At 49.5% G+C, this 13,278-nt stretch overlaps 1 protein-coding gene across 2 annotated transcripts in view; it reads right to left on the bottom strand.

The window, feature by feature from the left end:
* Positions 1-13,278, bottom strand: part of QRICH2 (glutamine rich 2) — a 52,625-nt gene that overhangs the window by 29,786 nt on the left and 9,561 nt on the right. For both annotated transcript variants that reach the window (XM_050919235.1, XM_050919234.1), the window contains exons 3-7: positions 9,559-9,639; positions 8,715-8,831; positions 4,570-4,876; positions 3,976-4,527; positions 138-232 (exon numbers count right to left, since the gene is read on the bottom strand). In XM_050919235.1, coding sequence (XP_050775192.1) covers positions 138-232; positions 3,976-4,527; positions 4,570-4,876; positions 8,715-8,831; positions 9,559-9,639 — 1,152 coding nt within the window. The remainder of the gene's footprint in view (positions 1-137; positions 233-3,975; positions 4,528-4,569; positions 4,877-8,714; positions 8,832-9,558; positions 9,640-13,278) is intronic.

The following is a 13,278-nucleotide window of genomic DNA, read 5'->3' as shown; positions in this document are numbered from 1 at the left end:
CCTACAGCACATGTTCAGACCCTGGAAGATACAGTATCAATGTCCCTGTCTCGCACACCCTCCAAGCCAACCATAGCGGACTTGTTACCGTTGTTGATTCCATGGTTAGGTTACAAGACGGCACACCAGCTGCTCACCTTGGCCTTTACATCTTTCATGTCTTCCGCCGTGGCCTTCAGGGAAGACAGCTGGTCCATGAGGTCAGCAGGCATGCTGGAGAGGTTCTTAGGGACTAGACACCACCACGGAAATACAAAGCAAGCACTTAATTGATTGTGTACATAAGAACGGCCATACTGGGTCAGACCAATGGTCCATCTAGCCCAGTATCCTGTCTTCGACAGTGGCCAGTGCCAGATGCTTCAGAGGGAATGAACAGAACAGGGCAATTATCAAGTGAGCCGTTGTCCAGTCCCAGCTTCTGGCTGTCAGAGATTTTGGGACACCCAGAACAACATCCTGACCATCTTGGCTAATAGCCATTGATAGAATGAACTTATCTAACCCTTGTTGAACCCAAATATACTTGTGACCTTCACAACATTCTCTGTCAACGAGTTCCACAGGTTGACTGTGTGTTGTGTGAAGAAATACTTCCTTCTATTTATTTTAAACCTGCTGCTTATTAATTTCATTGGGTGACCCCTGTTTCTTATGTTATGTGATGGGGTAAATAACACTTCCCCCATTCACTTTCTCCACACTATTTGTCACTTTATAGACCTCTATCATATCCCCCCAAGTCGTCTCTTTTCTAAGCTGACCCGTCCCAGTTTTTTTCTCTCTCCTTGTACGGAAGCTGTTCCATACCTCTAATTATATTTGTTGCCCTACTGTGTGCCTTTTCCAATTCTAATACATATTTTTGAGATGGGGCAACCAAAACTGCATGCAGCATTCAAGGTGTGTGCATGCCATGGATTTATATAGTGGCATTATTATATTTTCTGTCTTATTATCTATCCCTTTCTTAATTGTTCCTAACATCCTGTTAACTTTTTTGACTACTAGTGCACATTCAGCAGATATTTTCAGAAAACTATCACCAATGACTCCAAGATCTCTTTCTTGAGTGGTAACAGCTCATTTAGACCCCATCATTTTGTATGTTTAGTTGGGATTATTTCTTCCAAAGTGCATTACTTTCTACTTACCAACACTGAATTTCATCTGCCACTGAATTTCATCTGCCATTTTGTTGCCCAGTCACCCAGTTTTAAAAGATCCCTTTGTAACTCTTCGCAGTCAGCTTTGGACTTAACTATCTTGAGTAATTTTGTATCATCTGCAAATTTTGCCACCTTCCTGTTTACCCCCTTTTCCTGATCATTTATGAATGTGTTAAACAGTACTGATCCCAGTAGAGAACCCCTGGGGGACAACTGCTATTTACCTCTCTCCGCTGTGAAAACTGACCATTTATTCTTACCTTTTGTTTCCTATCTTTTAACCAGTTACTGATCCAGAAGAGGACCTTCCCTCTTATCCCAAAACTGCTTACTTTGCTTGACAGCCTTGGATGAGGGACTTCGCCAAAGGCTTTCTGAACGTGCAAGTACACTATATCCACTGTTATGCTCATGGACTCCCTCAAAAAATTCTGATCGATTGGGGAGGCATGATTTCCCTTTGCAAAAGCCACTTTGACTGTTTCCCAAAATATCGTATTCATTTCTGTGTCTGATAATTCTGCTCTTTACTATAGTTTCAGCCAATTTGCCTGGTACTGAAGTTCGGCTTACCAGCCTATAATTGCCAGGATCACCTCTGGAACCTTTTTTAAAAATCAGTGTCACATTAGCTATCCTGCAGTCATCTGGTACAGAGATTTAAGCGACAGGTTACATACCACAGTTAATAGTTCTGCAATTTCATATCTAAGTTCCTTCAGAACTCTTGGGTGAATACCATCTGGTCCTGGTGACTGTTACTGTTTAATTTATCAATTTGTTCCAAAACCTCCTTATTGTCACCTAAATCTGAGACGGTTCCTCAGATCTATCACCTTAAAGAGAATTCCAGACCTGAACCAACCCCTCTCTGCAGCGAAGACTGATGCAAAGAACTAATTTAGCTTGTCGGCAACAACCTTGTCTTCCCTGAGCGCTTCTTTAGCACCTGATTCTGACATACTTAAAAAACTTGCTGCTAGTTTTTGTGTCTTTGCTAGTTGCTCTTCAAATTCTTTTTTGGCTTGTCGAATTATACTTTTACATTTGCTTGACTTGCCAGAGTTTTTGCTCCCTTCTATTTTCCTCGGTATGATTTGACTTCCAATTTTTACAGGATGTCTTTTTGCCTCTAACTGCCTCTTTTACTCTGTTGTTCAGCCATGGTGGCATTTTTTTTTTTTTTGGTCCTTGCACTGTTTTTTTTTATTTAGGGCATATACATTTAATTTGAGCCTTTATGGTGTTTTTAAAGCGTTTCCAGGCAGCTTGCAGGCATTTCACTCTTGTGGCTGTTCCTTTAAATTTCATTTCCATTTAACTAGTTTTCTTATTTTTGTGTAGTTCCTCTTTTTGAAGCTAAATGCTACTGTGGTAGGTTTCTTTGGTATTTCCCCCAATAGGAACATTACATGCAATCACATTATGGCATTACCAAGCAGTTCAATTATATTCACATCTTGTACCGGATCCTGCGTTTCATTTAGGATTAAATCAAGAATTGCCTCTCCCTTTGTGGGTTCTAGGACTAGCTTCTTCAAGAAGCACCTATTAATGGTGTCTAGCAATTTTATCTCTGCAGTCCATCCTTAGGTGACATGTTGCCTGGAAATATGGTGACCCATCCTAATTATTACTGGGTTTTCTGTTTTTGTAAAATTTCACCACCACCATCACCATCCTGGTCAGGTGGTTGGTAGTATATTCCTATGGCTATACTCTTACTATTCAAGCAAGGAATTTTTATCCATACAGAGTCTATGGTACAGTTTAAGCATTTAAAATTTTAGTATATTTGACTCTGCTTTCTTTCACATATAGTGCCATTCCCCCACCAGCATGACTTACTCCGTCATTCCTACGTATTTTGTATCCTAGTACTACTGTGTTCCATTGATTATAAACTTTTCACCAAATGTCTGTGATGCCGGTTATGTCAATGGCCTCATTTAATACCAGGCACTCAAGTTCATCCACCTCAGCATTTCGACTTCGAGCATTTGCGCACAAGCACTAATAAAATGTGTCCATATTCAGCTCTCTACCTTTGTGTGATGTAATTGAATTGGATTATTTTGTTTGATTGTTTCTCTTCAGTTCCTACCTGCACTTTATCAGCTTCTATCCCTCTCCTCTTTACTAGGATATAGAAGCCCCCTTTGATAAGTCTATGGCTTAGCTCAGAGGCAGACCCGGAAAGCAGATAACCAGCTACCACCTCCAAACCAACACAAGCAGAGAGGTGAAGCTCCCCTAAGAATGGAATTGCACTCCCTGTGCCCCTATTTAGCCTCACAGACCCCATTAGTGTCCCCCACTGGGATATTTTGTGTCATTTCAGGATGGAGGATGGAAATGCAACAAGATACTTAGAAATTAACCAGAAAATGATCTAAATGCGATAAAAGGCTCCTTTTCAAAATGGTACCTTGGGAGCGAACCCTAGACCCCTGTCAAAGTCAGGGCAAGAGTCCCAAGGCGGAAATTTATGATCGTTAAGTGTACCACTCAGGATATTTATGCCCTCAAATGACAGCCCGGTCAAAGTAAGCTGCACCCATTCCACCAAGCACGTCTCACTGGGGAGTCAGCCCAAAGGTATGAGCAGTGTGCCAGTCACTGAGGAACCATGGGGAGGGATCCAGGCCCCAGCCAAGAGCACCACTGCTCACCCAGACACCCCTGTGGATCCAGCAGAAGGCTACAGTCAGCACCACTCTGGGAAGCCATACCCAAGGAGCGTTTGTCCAGGAAGCCACCTGCAGAAGGCCGTGAAGACGATACTGGCTCATGGAGAAATCCCTACCTGCATCCAAGAGGAATTGTTGCAGCTTGTCGAGGTCGGCGTGGCTACACTTGAATTGCTCCAGGTGGTTTATCTGCTCCTGCAAGGCGGTGTAGAGGTCGGTCAGCTGCCCAACCCGGCGCAGCGCTTCCACAGTATCCGAGTAGCGGCTGGAGGCGCTGCTGGAGCCGGAGGACCCTTGCGGCGTGGATGATGTTAGGTGTTTGTCCTTCTCTTGTAAAGGTGATGCCGGGGATGTAACGGCAGAGTAAGGGCCAGGTGGAATTGCAAGCTGGGCTGCTAGAGCTGAGGGACCTGCTGTAGGTGATGTGGGCTGGAATGCTGAAGTGTCTGCTGGGGTCCCGAGGTAGCCTGCCTGGGCCCCTGGAGCTCCATGCCAGACTCTAGGAGGCCCCACCTGGGTCACTGGGGAACTGGGCCAGGTGCCAGGGAAGCTCGGCTGGATTCCTGGAGCACCTGCTTGGGCCCCGGGGAAGCCTGGCTGGGCTCCTGCCTGGGCCCCGGGGAAGCCTGGCTGGGCCCCGGGGAAGCCTGGCTGGGCCCCGGGGGAGCCTGGCTGGGCCCCGGGGGAGCCTGGCTGGGCCCCGGGGGAACCTGGCTGGGCTCCTGGCTGGGCCCCGGGGGAGCCTGGTTGGGCCGTTGGAGTGATTGCTTGGGCTTCTGGTGTGCCTGCCCTGGTTCCTGGAGTGCCTGCCCGGGCTGCTGGCTGGACCGCTGGCATGTCTGCCCTGGTTCCTGCCTGCATCCCTGGAATACCAGGTCTGCTGCTGGGAGAGCCAGGCTGGCTCCCTGGAGCCCCTGCCCAGGGTGCAGCGGGTTTTCTCGCTTGGGTGTCCATAACTGAAGCTGGTTGCTCGGCTGGAGAGGGCTGGCCTAGGCTGGGATCCACAGACTGGGCTTCCTGGAAACCAATGGAATGGGAGCAATTTACTGATGGGCACTAGTTCAAAGCAAAGTGTGTGTGTGTGTGGTGGGGGTGTTGGTGTCACTAGGCATAAATCTAGGTAGCTCGGGAGGGTGAAAGATCACGAGTGCCGATGAAGCCCTCCTGCTCAGGCCTCAATGAACCAATGTTCCTCCATGTTAAACACTTTGTGTTACCTAGTGTAACCTAATGTACTAATAGCTGCAAAAATGTAGTGTTAGCAGTTAGTTTTCGGTTGTAACAGCCAGTTCTCTGTTGTAATACATTGAAGCTAGGCTAAAGCACGCTCAAGGCCATTTTAAGATACTGTATACATGTCTCAGCAGCGGAGAGGGGGGAGAAAGGGGGAAGACAAAAGATTGAATGAGAAAAGATACTGCAGCTGGATGGGAAAGGAGGGGGGAGTGAGAGATCGATCAGCTAATCAGCAAGAAAACGTTTTGTAGTAAACAACTGGGATATAAAAGGAAGAAACTGCTTGTTTTAGGTGTGCAGGATTTGAGATTGTTATTTCTCCCTTGCACCTTATTTGAGCTCAAATAAACTTGTGTTTTGCTTCTCCACCCTGGTGTGTTCATTGGCGCTACGCACTCTGGGCAACGAACCACTGTTGCTTGCCTCGGGCACCCTCTGTGTCGGCAACAGGGGGAACTGGGATACTCAAAACCACCTTCTTCTGTTTCTGCACTTCAACTGGAAGTAACACTACCGTCAAATAAGACAGACCTATCTGGACAGAATGGGCAATGGGACAGGACATGCCCCCAAACCGGTCTTTATATTGAAAGGAAGCAGCAATCACAAAATGCTCTCTGAAGACACTGCTGGTCGCTGAACCAATTCCACTAGTGGCCAAGTGTTTCCTAGGAGCCTGCTTTCTAGAGGAGTCTCCAAGTGTTTCCTAGGAGCCTGCTTTCTAGAGGAGTCTCTGGGATGGGGTTCCTAGCAGATATCTGACCCTCCCTCTCAATTGTGTACACTTGCCTCTGTCAGTCACACCCTTCCCCACCATGTGGAAATCACCAGCTACTTCCCACATTCCCTTCCCACCAGGTATTACAGTTACTCTGCCAAAACGCCCTCCATAGGAACAACAAGCATTGTGTATGCATGAAAATCACATAAGCCTCGACTGAAGCACTCTTGAGCTAAAATGTGTGAGGCTGAGGTTGCGGGAGGAGTTGGTATTAGGATTCTGAGCATAATTCTGTAGCGGGGTCCCCAGGTCAAATCAGAACTCCAGGTCCACCCTCAGACTCTCAGGAGCTGGAAATCCACATCCAACTCTAGATCTGGTGGATCAGACCTATCCCATTCTGAGAAGGTCTGATCTGCTTTATCACCTCCTAACAGCACCAATACATTCCAGGGACTGTCTGGAATGACTGATTCTGGGAATTAGCAGTCACATTCAAACGAAATGTCATTCTGTGGTAAGGAAAGAAATGATTTCTTCTGGAAACTATGCCACCTGCATGCGTCTGTATGGGGTAACTTCATGGAGTTTCTGACACAGAACAAGAATAGCATGTGTTAGGAATATCATGTGTTGTTTACTATAGAGATTAGCACAGGAACAGAAGCTCCCAACTGATCAATTAACTTCTTGTATTCCTATGGGTTGATTTACCCTATAGGATATCACCTTCTGTGCCCTGTGAATGTCTCTATTTTTCTACTCCATGCCTACAGAGCGATCTCAGTAGCTAATCTGTGAGTCCCATAGAATGGTACAGTCATAATGTGGCCACCTTGTATGATGCTATATGAAGCTAATTGTTTGACAGGCATGCTATGAGCCACATGCTGCCCCTGAGCGTCCCTCACAGCCTGTTCATGGATGGAGGGGTGTATTACAGATGTGTTCAATCAGGCACATTCCTTCGTTAGCTTGGATTTAAGGTTGCTGAAGTACAAACCCCACCAAGATGATTACTACAAGCTGAAGTCCCCAGTTAAACCAGTCTTCACTCACAAGCCTTCCTGTGCAAACATGCTCACAGGCACCTCACCTCCACTACAAGCTCCCTTGCACCTCCAATGAGGACCAATCACAATACACACATGCAGCTATTCTAACCCACTCCCAAGTGCATAACTATAACTCTGACTGCAGCTAAACTGATCTATTCTCCACAGATGCAAGTGCGCTGGTAAAGTGTAGAATGTCATTTGCACATGATGAAGGAGGAGGTCAAAGCGAAGGGGAGGGTGTTTGCATGTGAATTAGAGTAACGGGATGTGTGCGTTCTGGGAGAGACACGGGGCGTGAGCCGGAGAGGGAGAAGTGGAGATCTGCTCTGATGAACCTCTTGGAAAAGAGCAGGGTTTAGTCCTGCGTGTGTAAAGTACTCAGTTCTGCTAGCACAATGGTACACAGAAACACTGTGTAAGTTCCTCCGCACCTTCCAATGCTCTGCCAAATGCATCTCCATCCAGACCCACAACACCTTGCCTTACTCCACCCTAGCATTCCTCCAGCTTGACCACAAGCTACCAATTGTGTCACGCTGTGGGGCTATTTTCTGAGGCTGGCAGCCATCCCCTGGCAACAGCCACCAAATTCATCTTTACTCAGGACTAGCCTTCTAATCAACCCCTATAAGACATGGTGACTCCACGGCTATCTAATCATGAAGATTCAGCCAGTGACTTCCTTAGACAGTTAAATGCAACAGGAAGCTGCCCTAGGCCTGCACCGTGAAGACAAGAAAAAGGAAAGAATCGGATCTGTTAGCTCAGTTAGCTCATCTATAAGACGTTTTTAACATGCACGGAAAGAAAGGACAGGGTAAAGCTGATGGGTCAGTGGTGTTACACCAGTGGTTAATTTAGTCCAGTGACAATTGTAAAATTCTGTAATGCATAAATTCGTAGAATGTGAGGCCTCCAAATGACACAAATAACCCTTCTCATATTGTTCTGGTTAGACACTGTGACAGGGATGGTGGAGACTTCCCAAAAGTGGCCCCCTCCGTGGCCCCACTCCTGCCACCCTCTTCCCTCTGAGGCCCCGCCCCCAGCAAAGCAGGAAGCAGGAGTGAGGTCGGGGACCCTGGGCCCCAACATCTGCCCATGGCGGGGGGGGGGGCCAGAAAGCAGCCCCAGGCTCATGTCTCTGCCCCCGGACTCCTCCGCCCAAGGCAGATGGAGGATCAGCGGCTCCCCACCATTGCCCAGGCTCCCTGGCCCAGGCTCCACTTCTGGCCTGGCTGGGAGATGGAAAATCAGGGGGATAAAGAGGGACAGGGCTGGGGCCAGTGGTGAAAAGTGGATGGGCAAAAAGTGGGAGGGCCCTGGCCCCTTGGCTTCCCTGTTCCGGTGCCCCTACACTGGGAAGCCCTGGGTAGGAGTCATACAAGGATTTCCAGTGCTCAGGCAAGGCCCTTTGGTGTCAGAGAATGGCAATCACAAGGTGCCATCACAACATGGGGTCAGAGGGCAGGCGGAGAGAAAAGGCCTCTTACATCTCCAGTTTCACACAGCTTTGCTCAGAAAAGGACACATTTAGAGAGAGAAGCCTTGGACGAGAGCCTGATCAAGTGGAACCTTGCAAGGCACTGGGGCCTAGAACTGTGAAACATGACAGAGGTGCAGGCTGATCCCCCAAAGCCAGTTCCAGACATCCTGCCCCAGAGAAGAGCGTCTCAGATCAAACACGTTCATGTCAAGCCGCATGAAGGCTGGAAAAGTTCCACATTCATAAGATCTCCCTCCCCACTATTACATGGATGTCTCAGCAGAGGTAGAGGAAGGGGGCAAACATATTAAGCTTTCCCCTCCCTCCTGGCACCCTAATTGAAGTCACACTCACAGTGGGTGGGCTCTTGCCTTTGCCTGTCACAAGGCAGTCCTCCAGAACTTCCCAGCGCACCATGCTATACATTTCTTCGGGGGAAGGATAGAGGTTTATCCTTCGCTCTAGGTTCCTCTGGAAAAAAAGCAAGCAGAGATGACTGTACTTCTACGGGGCATGTCTAGGAAGGGACTTCATTCTCTCCTCCATTAACTCCTCAGAGACTAGCAGGCCAGGGATTACCCAAGAAGGTAGCTCGACAGAGAATGTATGTTCCCCAAACCGAGCAGCTGACTTCGTCTTAGACCCACCCGTCTCTGCCCCTGGCCCCGCTCTGACTCTGTCCCTGCCCTGCCCTCATTCCAACCCCTTCCCCAAAGTCCCAGCCCCAATTCCACCCCCTCTCTGCCCCTATTGTGACTCCTTCCCCAAATCCCCACCCCAGACCCGCCTCCTCCCAAGTGTGCCACATTCCTGCTCCTCCCCCCTCCCTCCCGGAGCAAGTGCTGGGAGGTGGGCGGAGGAGCAGGGACACGGCGCACTCAGGGGCGGAGGCGAGGGGGGATGGGGAGGGGAGCTTGGCTGCTGGTGGGTGCAGAGCACCCACTAATTTTTCCCCGTGGGTGCTCCAGCCCCAGAGAACCCATGGAGTTGGCGCCTATGCTCAGGATCAGGTCCTTCCTGGCCCAAGTAGCTGAGATCTTGACTCAGAGCAGAAGACCTGGGGGGAAGAAATATCAGAGGAGAAGCTAGGGATTTCAGTGAAGATCAGCATCCAAAAAGGAGGAGTCAAGGAATGAGAATTGGGGCCTCGGGGGTGCCTTGGCAATTCATATGCAAATCGTTCCTCTCTGAGACGTACCACATCGTTATCCAAGTTCTTCTGATCTGCGATGCAGGTCTGCAGTCGATTGCCAATCTCCTGGGTATCTAGTTGTAAATTCTTACAAGAAAAGAGAGTTTAGTTAATCTCCTACAGTCTGGTGTGTGTCTGATTGCCTTTAAAAAGGAAGATGGCCAATTTAGACTAAGATCCAAAATGTAGTGGGGGGGTTGTGAGCGCATATGTGCATGCTCACGCCCGCACACCCACAATGTATGTGCGCATTTATATTACCCCCTCCAATATCTATTTTCCTGTTATTTTTATTTCAAAAGGCAGTGGCATCAGCTTGAAATGCAGTCAATTTCAGAAACTGAGTGAAATGCCCTTTGGTCCCCCTGCCAAATTGTAGGTTTACAATGACATTTCCCTGTCTTTTCAATGTTCTGCTCTCTGCTGTTGCTCTGTGAAAGTCATGCAAGCAAGACGGGAAGAAACTGACTATTTGTTCTCACTGAGCAGGGAAAAGACTGACTACATAAAATGCAAAGTAAATGAACTGAAGGAGCAAGCAAAAAAACCCACTTTGCTCTAGTCTATTTCAATTCTAGTAATCTTGGGAGTTACTGTGAACTGGAAAGGGTCTCAACAAATTCAGCCAGGTATGGAAAGCTTAAGTCGATGGGGTGCCGTTAAATATTTCTTCCTCCAGGACTGAAAACTCAACACGAGAACTTTCGGCTAGTGCATCAAACAGGCCATAAGCAGAGAGCAAAACTGGGAAGATTCTTTTTTGCACTTCACTCACCTTCATTAAGGAGCGTATGCCCTGAAAAACAGATTAAGAGCCCAGTCTGACAAAGCCTTCTTCAGGCAACTGAAGGGGCTGGTGTGAGTGAATGTTTGCAGAATCAAGCCTCTGATTTGTAAAGATTTTTCAGTTTTGATCATCTAAAGTAGTATTAAAAATCCAGGAAAGGGTGTGATATTTATAAATATGTTTTTTTGTCTTGGTCATATCCCTTTAAGCACAGCATACCAGTAAAACACTTGAAACTAGCTCTGACCTCAGTTCATTGTGTTGTATATGATGGGGATTGGGATGGACACCAATTAAATGGAAAAGGTCACCCTGAAAAACCCTGAAAGCCCAGCACTATGGGTCTGATCCACAGCCCGCTGAAGTCAATGGAAAGACCCCCACAGATCAGTTTCCTACTTACCACAGGAAAGTGGGTTTCTCAAGCCCCACTTGTTGGAGCAGAAGCAGCGAGTGTTCGGAAGAGACTGGAAAGGCAAGAGGGGATGGGCTGGGGATGCGGAATAGGGAGAGTGTTCCAGTCCTGTGTTGTGGGGGACATTGGGGCTGGGCATCAGTGGCAAAGAAGAGGGAGTTGTAATAAGAGATTAGGTCAGGCTGGGCCCCCGTCATGCAGGCTATGGTCTGGGCTGCGAGCACCTATTCTCTTGGGTAGAGCATGCTTTTGGGCTGAAGAACACACAGAGTAAAGGCTCAGCCTTGGCATCCACTTCGCTTTTGTTTCCCTGTACTCTAGGAAACGAGATGTTTACTGCTTCCCCATAGCCCCCTTCCCTTCCCCCAATGCTCATGGGAAAAGGCAGCTTGCCAAGCTGCAAAAAGAATGAGCTCTTCAGGCTGGATGGATCCTCGGGGGAGCTAGCGTGTTTTGCAAGCGTGCCTGCAGATGGCCACCCTGAGGATCCCTGAAAGTACAAGGAGTAAGCTGGGCACTGCCAAGCTCTGCTGCCTCCCTGTGGGCAGCATCACAAGGTTCAGACTCTCCTCCACCTGGCAAACAATCCCTCGGTTGGCAGAGACCTATGGCCAGCACAAGGCAGGTGGGAGCTCCCCCAGGCCTTGCTAGAATGATTGACCTGCTGAGAGTTCTCGCTCGCCATTGACACTGAACGATGGCTCCCTATCTTAGTCCTTCAAGGGGCGTGGTGGACAGGTGCCCTGTCCTGGATCCCATGCTGGGCTCCTTTATCTATCTAACTCCTCCAGCAGTTAGCAGGGGATTGGCTCTTCCTCACCCCTTCCCTGCGCTAAATACCCCCTCACATTCCAATGTTCTTTCTCAGCCCCTCCACCAGTGGGGCTCCTTCTGAGCCCCCAGATGGATTCTAAAGCTGTCCCACCCTGGTGGAACTGGCAGGAGAAGGCAGCGGTGATATAAAGGCGAATGCTTCTCTATCCCACCTGCCCCATGGGCACCTGAGGACGGGAACTCCGCACACTCGTGTCACACCCATTAGGAGCTGGCATCAGGCATGTTTGTCACCTTGCTGGGATCCCTTGTGGGGGGTCCCGAGTGCTGAATTTTTACCTCCTGGCTGCTGCATCAGCTCATGTTACCTGTGCCAGGCAATCGGCTCTGCTGTTAAAGGCCTGGCCGCCTAGCACAGCTTCCCCAGGCCCTGGGAGTACGAACCCCATTCCCTCTGCTTTGGTGCTGGTTAACACCTAGGTGGAGTGCTCAGGACCAGAAACAAGACTCCAGGGAAGGGAAGGCCTGAGAGTGCAGGTGAGCCCAGTGCACGACTCCCCGACACGTTACTCCCCAGCCACATCGACTCAACCACACGCTTGGGGCGCGGGGCTGGCACACAGCTCTGTCTGAATAGCCAGCTCTCCCGTGTCCATGCACAGCTCAGTTCTGACTTGTATCCTGCCCTGCTGTTCCAGGCCCGGGCTCCCCATGAGCTACTTCAGCCCCAGCATCCCCTGCTATTCCCTTCCTAGCTCGGCCGATGCATCTCAGACCCAGCAAGCAGATCCAGTGTCTTCTGCTGTCCCTGACCACCTTAGCTATCGGCTGTTTTTGCACTGTTCTCTGGCAGCATCTCCTGCTCCTTCCCCTTGTCCCATGTCACAGACACCGCACGGGCATTTTAATTGAGGCCAATATACAAGCAAAACGAGATATTTTACATGGTGAACTATGGATTCTCCCCCCTCCTCTCTCCCCAGAGCAACCCACTGCCTGCCCTTTCCTGGTATTAGAGTAATAGGGGGCAGACCTAAGGATACAAGCTAGTCTTCAGTGCAATCCCCATAGGGGAGGAAAGGTCAGCCAGTCCCCTCTGTCTGCTCTGACCAGCATTACCAAGGACAGACAGAGAGGGAGGGAGAGGAGACATTCTCCCCTACATGTGCAGCGGGGGAACAGTGCGTTCTTACCGGACATTTACATTAGAGTATGCTGATCTGCTGCACATAAGCCAGGCACAGTCCTGGCCCCAAGCAGCTTGCACTCCAAGTTACCCCGAAAACACAGGAGGGGTGGGGAACACCAGCTCATAAAGGCCTAGGGAGTAGCGAGAAGAGAAATCAAGGGGACGGGGACCGGGAGAGAGATCTCATTCTCTTTGCTGCCCTCACTCAAGCGGTAACTCCCCTTGGGGTTGAGTGCTGCTTGTGGCAGGAGGGAGAGCCCCGCTGCGGGTGCATGGCACAAGGTAGCCCAGGTGGTGGGGGGTGGAGGACAGGGAGGGCTCAGCAACAGGGACTAGGGGAAGGGCCGCCGCTACCATTTAGGCAGCCTAGGCAATTGCCTTGGGCGCCAGGATTATTGAGGGGGTGGCATTTTGCTGGGTGGGGGGGGTGGCAGGCCTGCCGCAGTCATGCCTGCAGATGGTCGGCTGCTCCCGCGGCTCTGGTGGACCTCCCGCAGGTATGCCTGCGGCAGCTCCACCAGAGCCACGGACCAACGGATCCTCCGCAGGAATGCCTGAGGC

The sequence above is a fragment of the Gopherus flavomarginatus genome, chromosome 12 (assembly GCF_025201925.1).
Source record: "Gopherus flavomarginatus isolate rGopFla2 chromosome 12, rGopFla2.mat.asm, whole genome shotgun sequence".
NCBI lineage: Eukaryota > Metazoa > Chordata > Testudines > Testudinidae > Gopherus > Gopherus flavomarginatus.
Note: the sequence above shows the minus strand (reverse complement) of the source record. Positions and strands in the feature narration are given on the sequence as shown.